This window comes from Protomyctophum bolini (assembly GCF_963924005.1).
Source record: "Protomyctophum bolini genome assembly, chromosome: 7".
In the NCBI taxonomy this organism is placed as follows: domain Eukaryota; kingdom Metazoa; phylum Chordata; class Actinopteri; order Myctophiformes; family Myctophidae; genus Protomyctophum; species Protomyctophum bolini.
In genome coordinates this window covers 6,702,168-6,721,350 of record NC_137868.1, presented here as the reverse complement: position 1 = coordinate 6,721,350, position 19,183 = coordinate 6,702,168, and the positions used below count along the sequence as shown (strand labels likewise).

General features: G+C 44.6%; 1 protein-coding gene across 1 annotated transcript in view; it reads left to right on the top strand.

Annotated features, from left to right (window-relative positions):
• The window catches only part of efna3b (ephrin-A3b), a 98,106-nt gene that overhangs the window by 77,174 nt on the left and 1,749 nt on the right, over positions 1–19,183 (top strand). Inside the window, exons 3-5 of the mRNA XM_080767142.1 lie at positions 15,447–15,760; positions 16,991–17,056; positions 17,693–17,773. Coding sequence (XP_080623268.1) covers positions 15,447–15,760; positions 16,991–17,056; positions 17,693–17,773 — 461 coding nt within the window. The remainder of the gene's footprint in view (positions 1–15,446; positions 15,761–16,990; positions 17,057–17,692; positions 17,774–19,183) is intronic.

Genomic DNA, 19,183 nt, shown 5'->3' with positions numbered 1-19,183 from the left:
TTGCGTTGCGTTCATTTGTATAGCACCTTTCATGACATGGAATGCAGCTCAAAGTGCTTTACAGAGCACTGGAGAAAGAAAAACATAATAGCAGTAATGCAATACAGTACAGAGGACATGAAGAGCAAACAATGTAAAAGATCAACTAAAAGCAAGAGTGTAGAAGAGGGTCTTGAGGCTGCCTGTCGAAGGTATACAGTGGGAGTTTGTTCCACGCCGTCGGCCCGTAGAAGCAAAAAGCTGCTTCAACGTATTTTTAGGGCAAATGAGCAGGCCAGCAGTGGAAGACCTTGTGTTGTGTTGTGTTGTGTTGTAAGTTGCAAGTTGCAACAGAGAGCTATAGGGTGCAAGTCATATGGTAATGTAGGCTATTATAAAGTTGTGGAATCCCAACTAAGATATTTTCTCCCATTCCATCGCTCTGTCCCGTATGTTTCCATCGCTCCGTCCCGTCTCTCTTGTCTTGCCGTCGGCACCGGGCCATCTGCTGGACTGCTAATTTCATTTCCATTTGTCTCTCTTCCATCTCTTAATCTCTCCATTTCCCCACCATGCATTGCACACTCCCAAGGTTGTTCTCACTGACTCTTCGTATTCATGCCTGCGTACGACACAGTAATCGCAATATATAACCCATTTTGACCTGAGATCAGATTAAAAAAAATGTCTGTTTGAAAATGACATGTTTTCTGAAAAAGCTATGTTTCTATGTCAGTCGTTCTTTGAGTTTTCAAAAATAGCAGACCTACAAGCTCGTAGCGCGCCACTCGGTGGCGCGCTATGAGCTTGTAGATCTGCTATTTTTCAATAGCTAAAGCATAACATGATGCTAACACCAAAAGGGGTTCCCGGCCCAAAATGGGATAAAGTGTCACGTACTGCAGTAGTGGCGATCTACAAGCTCACAAGCTGTGGCATGTACAGTATGCGACACAGCACATAATAATGAATGTATAATCTACACAATCCTAGAGAGGGATGAAAGGAGTGGGCCAAGTACAGACCCCTGGGAGACACCAGTCAAGGAATAGAATATTGCTCTGAAATGTGTTCTTTCCTAAACCAAACGTGGTTCATCTCTATAGAGCGTCGAAGTCCCTCCCCCTTTCAGAACAACGAGTGGCCCAGGAAATGAATCCCAATGCATTTTCCCCATAGGCATTTCATAGTTATTTAAAGACCTTTTACGACCTTTTACGCACGATGCCAACTCTTGTTGTGACAAATCATGACAACACACATTTATTTTGGACCAAACAAATAATTACAAAGAAGAAAAAAAACAAAAAAAGTGTTGTAACCTGCAGTTTCTAATTCTTTGTTTGGCCCGAAAAATTGTGTTTGTTGTCATGATTTGTCACGACAAGAGTTGGCTTCCTACGAAAGGTCTTTAAATAAATACTTTCTTGAAATGCCTATGGGAAAAATGCATTGCGATTCATTTCCTGGGCCACATGTGTTGTTCTGAAAGGGGGAGGGACTGCGACGCTCTATATGGCATCACCTTGAAGAACAGCTTTGCGTTCCAGTTGACTCATTCTCATTTACTTTTCTGTGGCCGCAGCACGCTGCATTCTCATGGAGAAGAAACCATATATAAGACACACACAGATGTACGTCTTGTGTTATCAGGAAGAAAAAACAACGACTTCGTGATAACGTTTTAGGCCAGAAATAATATAAGCCATGCAGCAGCCCAGAGTACCCAGAGTACCCAGTATCGATTAATTTCACGTTTTACCACAACAACTTTTGTTGAAAACAGCCGGGAGTATAAAGGCCCCTCCAGGCGTGTTTTTGTGGAGAAAAATAAATAAAACATTTAATCTCACTTCATTATCATATCACACAATTACTGGTGTAAAAGTGTGCGTGCGTGTGTATGCGTGCGTGCGTGCGAGAGAGCTCTCAACATTGCAGTTATAGGAAAAGTGTTAAAATATGGAAAGAGAGTATTGAGAGGAATAGATGTGTACTGTAAGTAAGTCCAGTACGCATTATGTTTAACCCATTCTGACCTGACCATCAGATTCTAAAAATGTCTTCTACATCCTGACAGTTTTCATTCTGACCTGAGATCAGATTCAAAAAATGTCTTCTATGTCAGTCGCTCTTCGATTTTTCAAAAATAGCAGACCTACAAGCTCGTAGCGCGCCACTCGGTGGCGCGCTATGAGCTTGTAGATCTGCTATTTTTCAATAGCTAAAGCATAACATGATGCTAACACCAAAAGGGGTTCCCGTTCAGAATGGGTTAAAACATACTGTCTCCATGGACAGACAGACACTATTGTTGTTGAAAACATGGAAAATAATATCCAGCATTGTTGTTGTTGTTGTTGTTGTCGGACAGAAACCTCCATATCTACAGATTAATATTCTAACTTTTTTGTGTTTTTTGTTTGGTTTTTTTGAGGGGTGCTATAGCGCCTCCTGTATGCCCAGCTTTCCAGGTTTGTGTACTATAAACACAAACAGTGGCTTGTGAGCGTTTTGAGCTGCTGCTTTTGCTACTTTTAAATTTGAATCCTGAGAAGTAACAGTTCCCACCGACAGAGACAATAATATAAATACAAAAGCAGCAGATATTTAAAAATCACAGTATCACAGTATCACAGTGCAAGGTGGCCACTGCAAGGGAACCGGAATGTTCCCAGTCTGATTCCCGGCTCCTCCTCCTGGCTTGGTATAATGGAAGTGTCCTCTAGCAAGACACTGAAGCCCTGACTGTACGGCTCCTGATAAGCAGGTCGGTCCCTCACAGGGTCTTGCCTCTCTGCCATGTTGTTGCAGGCCAGGCAAAGCTAGAGTATTTTATACAGCACATTTCAACCACAACAACAACAACAACAATGGGACAATTCAATGTGCCTTATACATAAAACATTAACCCATTCTGACCCGAGATCAGATTCATACGAGGTTTCCATGCACTGGACACACACTGGTCTGATTAACCCATTCTGACCTGAGATCAGATTCTAAAAATGTCAGTCGTTCTTGTCGATTTTTCAAAAATAGCAGACCTACAAGCTCGTAGCGCGCCACTCGGTGGCGCGCTATGAGCTTGTAGATCTGCTATTTTTCAATAGCTAAAGCATAACATGAATGATGCTAACACCAGAATGGGTTCCCGTTCAGAATGGGTTAAGCGAAGGAAACACCTTTAGAAAAAGGACATTTGAATTCTGTAAAGAAAAGTAGGAGTAAATAAAGTGTGTGGGAATGTGTGTGTTATAGCTGGTGGATGGTCATTGTATTATAGCTGAAACTGAATTCAGTATTCCACAGTTTTACTGTGCGGATAAGGTTTAGTAATACGTTTTATTTCTTTGTTGTTTTGTAGCCATTGTAGTCCTACCATAGACCCCAGGAAATTACATCTTTCCACAGTATAGCTTGTGTTCCGTGTGAACGAACACCTGCATTGAACCTATAGGGCTTACTGTTTCGTATAAGGCTCAAGGTGTCAGTTTGTCGCCTCCTCCTTCACATTCAATAAGACTCCGCAATCTTTTGTGGCCAGATGAAATGTCCTGGGGCCACATTGAGGGCCCTTGGAGGGGTTTATTCGGCACTGGCTCACAGCAGCCCTGTCCTGTACGGCCCGCTTCTTGCAGGCATGCCTACCTGCCTCGCAGTGTTGTTTTTGGCAGCAAATTTCTATTTTAGTTTTAGTCATAGTCTCCTGAATAGTTTTCACTTAGTCTTAGTCACATTTTAGTCACCTGGAATGTCTTAGTGTTAGTCTAGTTTTAGTCGACTAAATGTCATAAGATTTTAGTCGACTAAATCTACAGGCGATTTAGTCGACTAAAATGTATTTTTGCGGGCCTTGTTGCCGTCATAATGACTTATTTTACACTTGCTGAAAATAGCCGATCTACAAGCTCACAACGCGTCGCGCTGTGAGCTGAGTTGCAACCAAGTGTAAAATGACTTATACTGGATCTGTTGTCCACTAGTCCCTTCCTAACATTTTAGTCTAGTTTTTATTTGTTGACGAAATTGTCATTATATTTAGTCTTAGTTTTAGTCACCATAGCATAGTTTTAATTTAGTTTCCATTTAGTTTTCTTCAGTGGAAAAGGTAGTCGACGAACATTTTTCGTCTTAGCTTTAGTCGACGAAAACAACACTGCTTAGTGCCTCGTGCATTTCTGTCGGTGGAAAATGTCCCAAAAACCGTTACCATTTTCAGGACTCAAATTCAAAATGAGAAAGAAATGTATAGCACATCTATACAGTAGGCCTATAGAAGTACTCAAAACATGTAGATCTGCAATTTTTCAATAGCTAAAGCATAACATAATGCTAACACCAGAAGGGGTTCCCGCCCCAAAATGGGATAAAGTGTCACGTACTGTGGCATGTATGCAACACAGCACATAATAATGAATGTATAATCTACACAATCCTATAGAGGGATGAAAGGAGTGGTCCAAGTACAGTACAGACCCCTGGGAGACACCAGTCAAGGAATAGAATATTGCTCTGAAATGTGTTCTTTCCTGGGTTCATCTCTATGGCTTCACCATTTCTGTCGGTGGAAAATGTCCAAAACCGTTACCATTTTCAGGACTCAAATTCAAAATGAGAAAGAAATGTAGCACATCTATACAGTAGGCCTAGAAGTATACTCCAAACATGCCACGGCGAACGTCTCGAGCTTCTTGTCAATTTGCTCCTTTTGATGCTTTTGGGTGGCGTTCATTTCCAAGACAGGAAATGGAGATATGGAGTTGAAGAGGTTTCAGCAACGAAAAAATCCACACGGGATAAAATGCTGGATGTTTCATCAAAGAGCATTGGCTGTGTGCGTGTGTGCGTGTGTGTGTGTGTGTGCGTGTGCGTGTGTGTGTGTGTCTGTGTGTGTGTGTGTGTGTGTGTGTGTGTGTGTGTGTGTGTGTGTGCATTGGACAGATTAGGCGGGCGGGCTCAGAGGCTAATGGAGACTATTAGGTCTGCTGGAGCACACAGTCAATAACACGCACGTACGTGCACGCCACACACACACACACACACACACACACACATATATACTGTAGTAAGTAATGAGAGGCTCAGTAATGAGAAAGAGGGACAGAGAGAGGGGTATAGCCTATTTGATGGTGTAGTGATATTATGGGATGTGTGTGTGTGTGTGTGTGTGTGTGTGTGTGTGTGTGTGTGTGTGTGTGTGTGTGTGTGTGTGTGCGTGTGTACATGCACACACACACAAGCACACATGCAGCATACAGCAGTCTTGGCCTCAGTCCCATGCAGCTGTAATATTTCGGTCAATAACCGATGATGGACCTTCACTCTGAACTGTGTGTGTGTGTGTGTGTGTGTGTGTGTGTGTGTGTGTGTGTGTGTGTGTGTGCACACATGGCCTTGACAGAAGGCAGCCTACTCACTTCTGCCGGACTGGAGACAGATATTGATTTCTGTGAGGAGAATTTATTTAGAGTCAAAATTCTCTCTCTCTCTCTCTCTCTCGCAAACACACACACACACACACACACACACACACACACACACACACACACACACACACACACACACACACACACACACACACGCACCGTCATGTCAGCATCTGTTTCAGCTCAACATATTGTGCTTGCACTCGTGTGTCAAAAGCAGGTTAACACGTGAACACTCTGGTCGTAAATGAGAACTGGACTGGAGTTACAACTGTTACTCGGATCGCTCCCCCACACCGTCTGCAACCAAACTGATCTACAAGCTCAAAATGCAAACCGCAAAGTGCAAACGCAATGCGTTTTGAGCTTGTAGATCGGCTAAAAAAAAATACTATGAAATCTCTGCTTCTGCACACTCATTGTTTCGCATATTCTATATATTATACTTTTGAACTTGGCAGAAAATTATGCTCACAACTAAATACCAAGATATATAGCTCACGGCTAGAGGGCATTTAAGTTGACGGTTAATTAACAATCAGATAATTTAGATTATCATTCTCAACACGCCACATCGTGTGCCAATTATCTTCTGCTATTTCACTATACGCTTTTAATTGACTTGCCCATTGGTATGCCTTTGGGGCGCAAGCATCTCAAATGTGGATGGTGGACTGCCAATGACACTTAGCAAGGTTAGATTTCACTTTATCACACGGCTGACAGACAGACAAGACAGCTAGACAGTCTGAAAGTTTGGACAAATAATGAAGTTTGGCAGGACGAATCAATACAAGGGTATTTCATATCGTATATTTTATGACATTGGAACCTGGGACTGACTTTTTTTTCTAAACCACTTTGAACCCGGTGTCCCTATTTCGTGGATGTTTGCAGGTGACTATTTTTAGGAGACAGGTCCAGTGGGCCTTAAGTGACCACTTAAACCCCATATTATGTCCCTCCAGGCCTCTATAATATGCTATACTGTGGTTTTCCGTTTTCTGTTATCGTGGGGGAAAAGCTTTTGCTGGAAATAGCCGACCGACAAGTTTACAAGAAGGCCTCCAAGAAGCTCTTTGTAGCCTTTTGTAGAAATATTAGGCCTCGAGCCCAAACCTCACACCAATGATTCGAGACACAGCGGAATCCGGTTTTAGCGTTCGTCGCAATGTCCCGTTGAGGGACGTCATCATTACAACATCCTGATTGTGGGAGCTATTAGTATTTGTGCTAATTCAGTATTTTTTCTATATATTTTAATGCATGTATTATTTAGTTTGTTTTGCTTAGTTAGTTTGCTTACAGCAATTATTTCTGTTACAGCTAATGCTTTTATTGTGAAGGTGATGGGCAGTTCTGGGGGCACAGCTGAATCTATTTAATCAAGTGAACACACAGGTAGTCAGTGAGCACTGGGAAGGCTAATAATGGTTTTTTTACCAGCAGCTAGGGATAACACTTTGACATCTTGTACCTCATACTACATCTGTCTGGAGAAGCAAATAAAACCAACATCCAATGTGGCTGCCCTGACTGGACAATGGTTTTATTCCCTACCTAACTGCGTAAGATTCGCTGCCCGGTGCTTTTAGTGGCTTTTAAGTTTTATTGTTAATGGTGTTGATTAGCCACTACAGTGATGTCATTGTCCTGATGTCCAGACAGAAGAGGAAAGAAATTTTATATTTATGGACAATCAACATCTGTTGAATTGTTGACATTTTTTCGTGGTGTCATAATTCAACATAATGTTGACACAGCACACACTGACTATACCAACAAATTGAAAGCACGACACTTCATGTCAAAAAGGTTGCCGAGCCCTGAGTTAACCCATGTTGACCTGAGATCAGATTTAAAAAAATGTCTTATACATCCTGACAGTTTTATGAAAAAGCTATGTTTCTATGTCAGTCGTTGTTTGATTTTTCAAAAAATAGCAGATCTACAAGCTCGTAGCGCGCCACTCGGTGGCGCGCTACGAGCTTGTAGATCTGCTACTTTTCAATAGCTAAAGCATAACATAATGCTAGTAACACCAAAAGAGGTTCCCGTCCCAAAATGCAACTTTCAGTCGCTAAAGGATTTGCATTTTGTAGTTGTTTGTATGGCGAATCATTGGGTGTGCTTTTGGACTACAAATGTTGAAAAAGAAGGAATGAAATAGATAGAAAGGCAAGAAGAAGAAAAGGGAGGTGGGGGGGGGGGGAATCTAAATTATTCAAAAAAAATGTTCCAAACATTTTCATTTTTTTTCAAAAGATGTCAAACATAGTAGAGTTACAAGCTTGTGGACCCCCCACCCCATCCACACACACACGCACACACATGTACGCACACACACACGCACACACACACACACACACACACACACACACACACACAGAGGTTGCAGAACAAGAGGTGATTGGCCGCTACAAGATTCATTCTCGCCTTCCACACTCCATCTCTCATTGGAATGGTTTCTGGAGGCTGCAGCGAGGTGCCAGTTGGCACTGAGCGCGGGTCATTTCTTATCCTTATCGTTGTCTAGAGTGCCGCTTAAACGTTTTATCTACTGGTAAATGTGTGCAAATGTCTTTTAAACAACACGTTAATGATGACATTCATATTGCATGAAGTGTTTCCGCCAACACTCTCTCTCTCTCTCTCTCTCTCTCTCTCTTTTTAACCCTGACTATCCCTCTCCTCAACGTGTGTGTGTACGCGCGATCGTGTGTATTTGACCCACATTAGTGATCCATTAGTATACATGAAGGGCATGGTTTGATGTCATGTGCACGCACGCACGCACGCGCACACACACACACACACACACGCACGCACGCACGCACGCACACACACACACAGGTTGCAGAACAAGACGTGATTGGCTGCTACAAGATAGTACAAGTGACCTCCCACCTCATTCTCGCTTTCCTCACTCCATCTCTCTCTCTCTGTGTGTGTGTGTGTGTGTGTGTGTGTGTGTGTGTGTGTGTGTGTGTGTGTGTCTCTCTCTCTCTCTCTCTCTCATTTGCATGTACAACTCCCCATAGTGACCCTATGCATGCATCATCTATACTGCGGCGGTCCTTTGCATAACAAGGACTCCCAGATTAATATTATTGTGAAAAATATCTCGTGCCCTATCTATGCATGATTTGTGTTGTTATTAAGACATAAAGAATTGTCACATTTTGGACTATCCTTATACCTTCTGTATCGTGCAGACGTGCACACCATATATTCCTTCTCTCAAATTTGCATATCTCTCTCTTTCATTCATCTCATTCCTCACCCTCGCTCCTCTCTCTCGTCTCCCACTGAGTGTTTAAATATAGTTTGCTCGGGGCGTCTTACTCTGTTTCCCCCTTCAACCAAAGACTGAGAGAGAGAGAGAGAGAGAGAGAGAGAGAGTATAGTGGTAGTATTGTAAAGTAGCGTTTCGATCAGTTCATTTAATAATTGAATAATAATCTCCCCAGAGATCTGACCTAGAACTGAGCGAATGACACAGACAGAGAACAAAGTTATACCTTTGCTGCCCTCTTGTGGTTTAAACATCTCAATGCTCTCTCTCTCCACTGTGTGAGGTTTCTCCTTTTTATTGTATTGTATGTTTTTGCATTGTTGTGTCCCTATAATTGTGAACATTGAGAATATAATCCACCCCCTTTGTTGAAGGCACTCACATTTGTTCCCATAGTAAAAGTGTCAATACTGCAACACACTGACAGGAGAAGCATGGCAACAACGGTGATCAAAAAAGTAAACAGAAGAACAAGATTTCCTCTTTTGTGAACACAAGTGCTCTCAGGACCCTAATTTTAGCCTTCCTTTGCACCTCTTGGTTCTCAAACATCTCAATGTCACTAAAGACTAAAGCTCCAAACGTCCCAAAACAATTAAACTAATTGGACTACTTACTTCACACGGAAAAGTGGCTTTTACTTTCCCTCTCCACACGCAAGCAAGTTATATGAACAAACTGACAAAACGCATTATAAAAAGTCATAGGCCTATTTAGGCTACACATGACATTGGCAAGGCGCCGATATCAAAACAAAACATAAATTATAGGCATATTATATACAATACAACAGCCCGCTTGGGCTCGGCGACCCGGGTGTATGGTCATCGTTCAGAATCGAAATATCTAACATTAAATTGCAGCAACATTCAGCAGTTCAGTTGGCACGGCGGCCATAGTTATAGTAATTAGTAAATACGATATTATTTCTCACTGTAATATAGTGACTATTAGAGAAATAATATAGTTAAATAGTAAATGCTTTACCTTAAACCAGCTTCGTGGCTCATGGCTGCAGGTGTAAGGGGCCGTGGCCGCCCCCTGTTCGGGCGTGCAGGAACACAGGTATAGACTCGAGCTCGGCCGGCTCCGTCTTATGAGCAGTTTTAGAACTTCCGGTCTGAGAGCTAGCAGATTTAAGACATCCGGTTGCTTTCAGAATAAAATAAGGTTATTTAATTCGTTAATTAAATAATTTTTACATTACATTATTAGTATTATTATTACATTACAGTTATTGTAAAGACACACATTATGTTTCTGTGTAAAAATAAGTAATTAAATAACATAAAAAAGTTATCTAAATGGATAAATGCTATTCACTGGAGTGCATGGACTTTATAAAGTGGACACTGGACAAAAGACGGCTCCGCGAGGCAACTATCTGGACATACCCACGCGTCCGGGGAGATGTCCTCTACCACCCCACAGTCTCCGCTAAGCGGGAGAGGTGTAAAATTCACAGCAGCAGAGCTTCTACTGGGGTCAATGCAAAAAAATGTACCGTTTCCGGACCCAGAATGGACACTGGACAAAGAGGCCTCCGCGAGGCAACTATCTGGACATACCCACGCGTCCGGGGAGATGTCCTCTACCACCCCACAGTCTCCGCTAAGCGGGAGAGGTGTAAAATTCAGAGCAGCAGACCTTCTATTGGGGTCAACACTCAAAAAAGTGCCGTTTCCGGACCCAGACTGGACACTGGACAAAGAGGCCTCCGCGAGGCAACTATCTGGACATACCCACGCGTCCGGGGAGATGTCCTCTACCACCCCACAGTCTCCGCTAAGCGGGAGAGGTGTAAAATTCAGAGCAGCAGACCTTCTATTGGGGTCAACACTCAAAAAAGTGCCGTTTCCAGACCCAGAATGGACACTGGACAAAGAGGCCTCCGCGAGGCAACTATCTGGACATACCCACGCGTCCGGGGAGATGTCCTCTACCACCCCATAGTCTCCGCTAAGCGGGAGAGGTGTAAAATTCAGAGCAGCAGACCTTCTATTGGGGTCAACACTCAAAAAAGTGCCGTTTCCAGACCCAGAATGGACACTGGACAAAGAGGCCTCCGCGAGGCAACTATCTGGACATACCCACGCGTCCGGGGAGATGTCCTCTACCACCCCACAGTCTCCGCTAAGCGGGAGAGGTGTAAAAATCAGAGCAGCAGAGCTTCTACTGGGGTCAATGCAAAAAAATGTACCGTTTCCGGACCCAGACTGGACACTGGACAAAGAGGCCTCCGCGAGGCAACTATCTGGACATACCCACGCGTCCGGGGAGATGTCCTCTACCACACCCCAGTCTCCGCTAAGCGGGAGAGGTGTAAAATTCAGAGCAGCAGACCTTCTATTGGGGTCAACACTCAAAAAAGTGCCGTTTCCAGACCCAGAGGAGGCCTCTTTGTCCAGTGTCCATTCTGTGTCTGGAAACGGCACTTTTTTGAGTGTTGACCCCAATAGAAGCTCTGCTGCTCTGAATTTTACACCTCTCCCGCTTAGCGGAGACTGTGGGGTGGTAGAGGACATCTCCCCGGACGCGTGGGTATGTCCAGATAGTTGCCTCGCGGAGCCGTCTTTTGTCCAGTGTCCAGTCTGGGTCCGGAAACGGTAATTTTTTTTGCATTGACCCCAGTAGAAGCTCTGCTGCTCTGAATTTTACACCTCTCCCGCTTAGCGGAGACTGTGGGGTGGTAGAGGACATCTCCCCGGACGCGTGGGTATGTCCAGATAGTTGCCTCGCGGAGCCGTCTTTTGTCCAGTGTCCAGTCTGGGTCCGGAAACGGTACATTTTTTTGCATTGACCCCATTAGAAGCTCTGCTGCTGTGAATTTTACACCTCTCCCGCTTAGCGGAGACTGGGGTGTGGTACAGGACATCTCCCTGAACGCGTGGGTGTGTCCAGATAGTTGCCTCGCGGAGGCCTCTTTGTCCAGTGTCCATTCTGTGTCTGGAAACGGCACTTTTTTGAGTGTTGACCCCAATAGAAGCTCTGCTGCTCTGAATTTTACACCTCTCCCGCTTAGCGGAGACTGTGGGGTGGTAGAGGACATCTCCCCGGACGCGTGGGTATGTCCAGATAGTTGCCTCGCGGAGCCGTCTTTTGTCCAGTGTCCAGTCTGGGTCCGGAAACGGTAATTTTTTTTGCATTGACCCCAGTAGAAGCTCTGCTGCTCTGAATTTTACACCTCTCCCGCTTAGCGGAGACTGTGGGGTGGTAGAGGACATCTCCCCGGACGCGTGGGTATGTCCAGATAGTTGCCTCGCGGAGCCGTCTTTTGTCCAGTGTCCAGTCTGGGTCCGGAAACGGTACATTTTTTTGCATTGACCCCATTAGAAGCTCTGCTGCTGTGAATTTTACACCTCTCCCGCTTAGCGGAGACTGGGGTGTGGTACAGGACATCTCCCTGAACGCGTGGGTGTGTCCAGATAGTTGCCTCGCGGAGGCCTCTTTGTCCAGTGTCCATTCTGTGTCTGGAAACGGCACTTTTTTGAGTGTTGACCCCAATAGAAGCTCTGCTGCTCTGAATTTTACACCTCTCCCGCTTAGCGGAGACTGTGGGGTGGTAGAGGACATCTCCCCGGACGCGTGGGTATGTCCAGATAGTTGCCTCGCGGAGCCGTCTTTTGTCCAGTGTCCAGTCTGGGTCCGGAAACGGTAATCTTTTTTGCATTGACCCCAGTAGAAGCTCTGCTGCTCTGAATTTTACACCTCTCCCGCTTAGCGGAGACTGTGGGGTGGTAGAGGACATCTCCCCGGACGCGTGGGTATGTCCAGATAGTTGCCTCGCGGAGCCGTCTTTTGTCCAGTGTCCAGTCTGGGTCCGGAAACGGTACATTTTTTTGCATTGACCCCATTAGAAGCTCTGCTGCTGTGAATTTTACACCTCTCCCGCTTAGCGGAGACTGGGGTGTGGTACAGGACATCTCCCTGAACGCGTGGGTGTGTCCAGATAGTTGCCTCGCGGAGGCCTCTTTGTCCAGTGTCCATTCTGTGTCTGGAAACGGCACTTTTTTTAGTGTTGACCCCAATAGAAGCTCTGCTGCTCTGAATTTTACACCTCTCCCGCTTAGCGGAGACTGTGGGGTGGTAGAGGACATCTCCCCGGACGCGTGGGTATGTCCAGATAGTTGCCTCGCGGAGCCGTCTTTTGTCCAGTGTCCAGTCTGGGTCCGGAAACGGTAATTTTTTTTGCATTGACCCCAGTAGAAGCTCTGCTGCTCTGAATTTTACACCTCTCCCGCTTAGCGGAGACTGTGGGGTGGTAGAGGACATCTCCCCGGACGCGTGGGTATGTCCAGATAGTTGCCTCGCGGAGCCGTCTTTTGTCCAGTGTCCAGTCTGGGTCCGGAAACGGTACATTTTTTTGCATTGACCCCATTAGAAGCTCTGCTGCTGTGAATTTTACACCTCTCCCGCTTAGCGGAGACTGGGGTGTGGTACAGGACATCTCCCTGAACGCGTGGGTGTGTCCAGATAGTTGCCTCGCGGAGGCCTCTTTGTCCAGTGTCCATTCTGTGTCTGGAAACGGCACTTTTTTGAGTGTTGACCCCAATAGAAGCTCTGCTGCTCTGAATTTTACACCTCTCCCGCTTAGCGGAGACTGTGGGGTGGTAGAGGACATCTCCCCGGACGCGTGGGTATGTCCAGATAGTTGCCTCGCGGAGCCGTCTTTTGTCCAGTGTCCAGTCTGGGTCCGGAAACGGTAATTTTTTTTGCATTGACCCCAGTAGAAGCTCTGCTGCTCTGAATTTTACACCTCTCCCGCTTAGCGGAGACTGTGGGGTGGTAGAGGACATCTCCCCGGACGCGTGGGTATGTCCAGATAGTTGCCTCGCGGAGCCGTCTTTTGTCCAGTGTCCAGTCTGGGTCCGGAAACGGTACATTTTTTTGCATTGACCCCATTAGAAGCTCTGCTGCTGTGAATTTTACACCTCTCCCGCTTAGCGGAGACTGGGGTGTGGTACAGGACATCTCCCTGAACGCGTGGGTGTGTCCAGATAGTTGCCTCGCGGAGGCCTCTTTGTCCAGTGTCCATTCTGTGTCTGGAAACGGCACTTTTTTGAGTGTTGACCCCAATAGAAGCTCTGCTGCTCTGAATTTTACACCTCTCCCGCTTAGCGGAGACTGTGGGGTGGTAGAGGACATCTCCCCGGACGCGTGGGTATGTCCAGATAGTTGCCTCGCGGAGCCGTCTTTTGTCCAGTGTCCAGTCTGGGTCCGGAAACGGTAATTGTTTTTGCATTGACCCCAGTAGAAGCTCTGCTGCTCTGAATTTTACACCTCTCCCGCTTAGCGGAGACTGTGGGGTGGTAGAGGACATCTCCCCGGACGCGTGGGTATGTCCAGATAGTTGCCTCGCGGAGCCGTCTTTTGTCCAGTGTCCACTTTATAAAGTCCATGCACTCCAGTGATGAGCATTTATGCATTTAGATGACTTTATTATTACTATTATTAATTATTTAATTACTTATTTTTACACAGAAACATAATGTGTGTCTTCTAGCATCATATAGCATCATTTAAATGCTTAATTTGTAGTTTTAATGTGCAAATGAAACTTTTTTTTCATACTCTAGAGGGTACTCTTATTTTGAAGAGATCGTCCACCGGAAGTCTTAAATCTGTTCATTAGATCTGCTCACTAGACGCTGCCAGCTCGGCCCCGGCTGAACAATGCTGCTGCTGGTGCTGCTGCTGCTGCTGTTGTTGTTGTTGTTGTTGTTTTTGTCCACCTCCTCCGAAGACAACTCCACGACAACGTCCACTTCAACGTAACGGTAGTAGCAGTGGCACTCGTCCCGCGTTGTCCCCTGCTGAACACTGCTGCTGCTGCTGTTGTTGTTTGTTGTTATTATTATTGTTGTTGTTGTTGTCCGACGACGACGACAAACAACTCCACGACAATATCCTCTTCAACTTTAGCACTCGTCCCCTGCTGAACATGGTGCTCATGAAGGGTTCATGAACTGATTTGATTTGGGCTTTAATTGGACCCACCAAAGAAATCAGTCATTCTTCTGAGCCATGTTGACAACAAACAACAACACACCCGTACTGTTCAAATGTGTGCTGCCCCGTGCGTAAAGGTAACCGGAAATAGCGTCGGCAGCGTCAGAGCAGAGACGATGATAAATATAAAAACAAACAAAAAACAAAAGTTTAGTGTAGTTTAAGAATACAATTTATGTTATCCTCCAACCAGTCTTTTTATTTATATAAATAACGTGACATTGTTATTATTCATATACTCACTCCGTGAAAAAAAATGCAAATTACTTTAAAACCGGCCTGAAAATCCACCTTTCGTCGGTAACAAGACAACTCACCCCTTTTACTCTTTTTAGTAAGTTGTCCGGACAACTCACCAAAAAGTGCAGACAACTCACCCCAGGGTGAGATGTCTGGACTTTCGGGGTGAGATGTGTTCACTTTCCGGGGTGAGTTGACTTCACTTTCGGGGTGAGTTGTCTGACTGAATATGTACTTCAAAGCAGACCAACTCTTTGTTTATTAGTAGTTATAGCCTAATGATTTGAATTTTGTTGTTATTTTTCACGTTATGATTATGAATTGAATACCCAGGACTTATTTGTTTGGTGATCCCTTTGGACGTGTGTTTGACTGTACTCTGTACTGTTTATACATTTCTGCCAACAAAGTATTCAAACAATCAATCAATCAAGCAATGTAGAAATACAAGTATTTTACTCTCTCTGTCTCTCTCTCTCTCTCTCTCTCTCTAGTCTCCGTAGGGAGGGCTACACGGTGCAGGTGAACGTGAACGACTACCTTGACGTGTACTGCCCGCACTACAACGACAGCCAGCAGGGGCAGCAGCGCGGCGGCGGCGCGGGCACGGGTGGCGAGCAGTACATCCTCTACATGGTCAGCTACCGCGGCTACCGCACCTGCGACCCGCAGCTGGGCTTCAAGCGCTGGGAGTGCAACCGGCCGCACGCGCCCCACGCGCCCATCAAGTTCTCGGAGAAGTTCCAGCGCTACAGCGCCTTCTCGCTGGGCTACGAGTTCCACGTGGGCAAGGAGTACTACTACATCTGTGAGTAGCAGCATACGTAGGAGGCCTTTGCTATGTTTCGCCAGTTTCAACTGAAACGGGCCTCCACCCTCAGACAGGATGAGGAGAGGTGTTGTTGCTGCGTAATTGTCGAGAGTAATAATGGCTGCAAGCGATAGTCAACAGTCAAAACTTTGTGTCAATATGCCTGTATCAAAATATTTGGTCATGAAACAGGCCTCCAGATTCCTAAGGCCGCCCCTGAGTAGCAGTGGGGGAAAAAAGCATAATTTCATTTTACCAAACTGTGAAAGTATTCACTATGTAACCTAGCATGCTGGACCCGGTCGAATAGGCTACTATTCTGGTGATTATCGGTTGATAAAATTCTAAGCGGGTGACCCTGAGACATGCTATAGAGTCATGTCCATGGGGTGAAGTTGTACATTATGTGACATACTGTAATAGCATCAAGTACTAATTACTTGTACAATACATCAAGATACAGAAACAGGAGATAGGCTCCTGAGTTCTGCCCTATAAGTGGGCCACATACAGTATGGTTCGGCTACTACTATTACTACTACTTTTTATTTTTAACCTTTATTTAACCAGTAAAAAACACATTGAGACTATGAGTCTCTTTTGCAAGTGGGAACTGGCCAAGAGGCAGAAATAAAACAGCCAAATAATACATCCATGACATACCACAAGAAACCTATACAAAGTATACAACAAATCTCCCACAACCGTACACTAACAATGACGAGGAAATTGTGCACAGAGCAAATACACAATGTACATTTTAAAACAGGACAAATAAATGTATGGGCCTATATGCAAAAGGCTAGTATAGGCTAAACATCTGAACAGACGTTGGACTGTACATTTAAGATGATCCTTTTGAAACTTCTCAAAGGACTATACTAGTACTACTACTACTACTACTACTACTAGTAGTAGTAGTAGTAGTAGTAGTAGTAGTAAGGACTGTATATTGTCGATGTCAGTTGTCCAAATCAAAAACATTTACTTTTCAGAAAATGGAAAAATGCAGACATGAAGAAACTCTGTTTCTGTTATCATTTAGCTGGTGTTAATGCTTGTCTTATTGATACTGAGGTACCTGGCTGTAAGTATGAAGCAGTTATTATTTAGCTGGTGTTAATGCTTGTCTTATTGATACTGAGGCACCTGTAAGTACAGTAGTTGCACTGATACTACACTGATGATGATGATGTCATGTGTGTTGTGTTGTGTTTTATTGTGCAGCCACGCCCAACCATCACCATGGACGGAACTGTCTGAGACTCCGAGTGTACGTCTGTTGCTCCACAGGTACCACGCGCTCTCTGTGTGTGTGTGTGTGTGTGTGTGTGTGTGTGTGTGTGTGTGTGTGTGCGCGCGCGCGCGCGTGTGTGTGTGTGTGTGTGTGTGTGTGTGTGTGTGTGTGCCGCAAGGCAAAGCTAAAGGACTCCTAACTCTAAACTCCTACAGTATTATGATCTTCGCAAGCGAAGAATCAGCCATCGTGTGTGAGAAGAAATGAAGAAATGCGTGTGTGTTTCAATGTGTTTCAAATGTACAGTGCACTACGAATACAATGCATTCAAATGCACAGAATCGACCAAGATGGAAAGAATAATTTTATGCTGACGTGTTTCGGCAAGTAGCCTTCATCAGAGAAAGTTAACATCTATATTTACTTACTTACTTACTACTAATAATAATAATAATAATAATAATAATAATAATAATGAATTTTATTTGTATTGCACTTTTCATTCACAGGGAATCCCAGAGTGCTACATGGTTAAAAACATATAATAATCCAGGTTAAAAACAGGGCTATCTGTTTTTTGTACTTACTTACTATTTGCAGCCAATGTTTGCTCCAGAATATAGGGAGGCTTCGGGCTAGTGTTTCTGTGCTCGTGAACAAGCCAAACTAATCAGGTATTGACTGTGTTTCAGCGTCTGATACAGATGATGATGGCCTGGAGCCCACAGAACCAGACTACACTCTGAGACCTGGGCTGAAAATAGATGATATTGGTGAGTCATGCACACACACACACACACACACACACACACACACACACACAAGCACGCATGCATGCGCTCACGCACGCACACACACGCACGCTAACGATCCAGTTAATGTATTGTGTTCTCGGATCAGTTTTCACACTGCGAGACGCGCTGATAATAACAGCTTGACCAATCAGAGAAAAACAGAGCGGTGGGTCGCCATGGAAACCATGCGTTAACCAGGATGTCGGGATGGACCTCAGTTAACGATGATGACTATGATTAGGATGACGACGATGATGATGATTATTATGATGATGCTGATTATAATTATGACGACGATGGATTTTATCGCACTTTCGCAAACAAGTGCCTTTACAGTAGTTTTCTCCCCAAAAACAATGGGTTAGGAGACCAGGGACCCATATTTGGGTTGCGGAACCAATTTTATGGGTCGCCAGTAGATATCCAAAACAATTTTCATAAAGAATTTCAAATAATAATTAAAACGTAATGTTTTTACTAGTCATCTTTCGAGATCCACTTATTCTTTTTCAACATGGATGTAAACAAGACAACAAGTCACGTTGGAAAGACGAGTCTTCCTATAGTTCCATTCTGGAAAATATTTGGAAAATAAATCAGAGATGCATTTTTAATAAATCCTTCAGTGGTGTGAGTGGACGGCCTGGATCTTTTCTTCATTTAACGTAAACGTATTCGTTTCTGGAAGTCGTCATTTATAGGCATCATTCATATGTTGGTCGAAGAAGCCCTAGTGTAAACCAGATGACGGCAGTGGCTTAGGGGTAGTAGAGTGGCTGGATGGTAACCGCAAGGTTGCCAGAACCTGGGCTCCCCCAGAGAGTTGGTGTCGAAGTGTCCTTGAGCAAGACACTGAACCCTTATAATTGCTCCTGATGTGCTGGTTGGTGCCTTGCATGCATGGTTTCCGCTGCCATCGGTGTATGAATGTGTGTGTGAATGGGTGAATGTACGTAATGCACAATCTATGTAAAGCTGGCCATGTTGCCATTGGAGTTTGGAAGCACTCGTTTTCTGTAAAGCCAACATCCTGCTGCCTCCTGCGTTATATGTGTAAATTCAATACAGGTGGTACGCAGGCCTGTTAAGTGATATCCAACGAGCGCTTCCAAACTGCCAAACACTTTTCTTGACAGAAAGTAGCTCATAACATATCCGCGGTGGATTCTTATGAAACAAACCCTTTGCAGATAGAAAGAGGGTATAATTCAAGCTTTTCGTACAGCGGCAATGTTGGTTAGTTAAACGTCGTTTAATACAATCAGATAGGTCTTTTCTGTTTGGATGTATATGTGCAGTCAATGGGAAATTGCACCTATACCACAGTGACACAATGGATGCCATCAAACCCATCTTGACAAGATAAGGGAACCACTGACACAGAAAAAT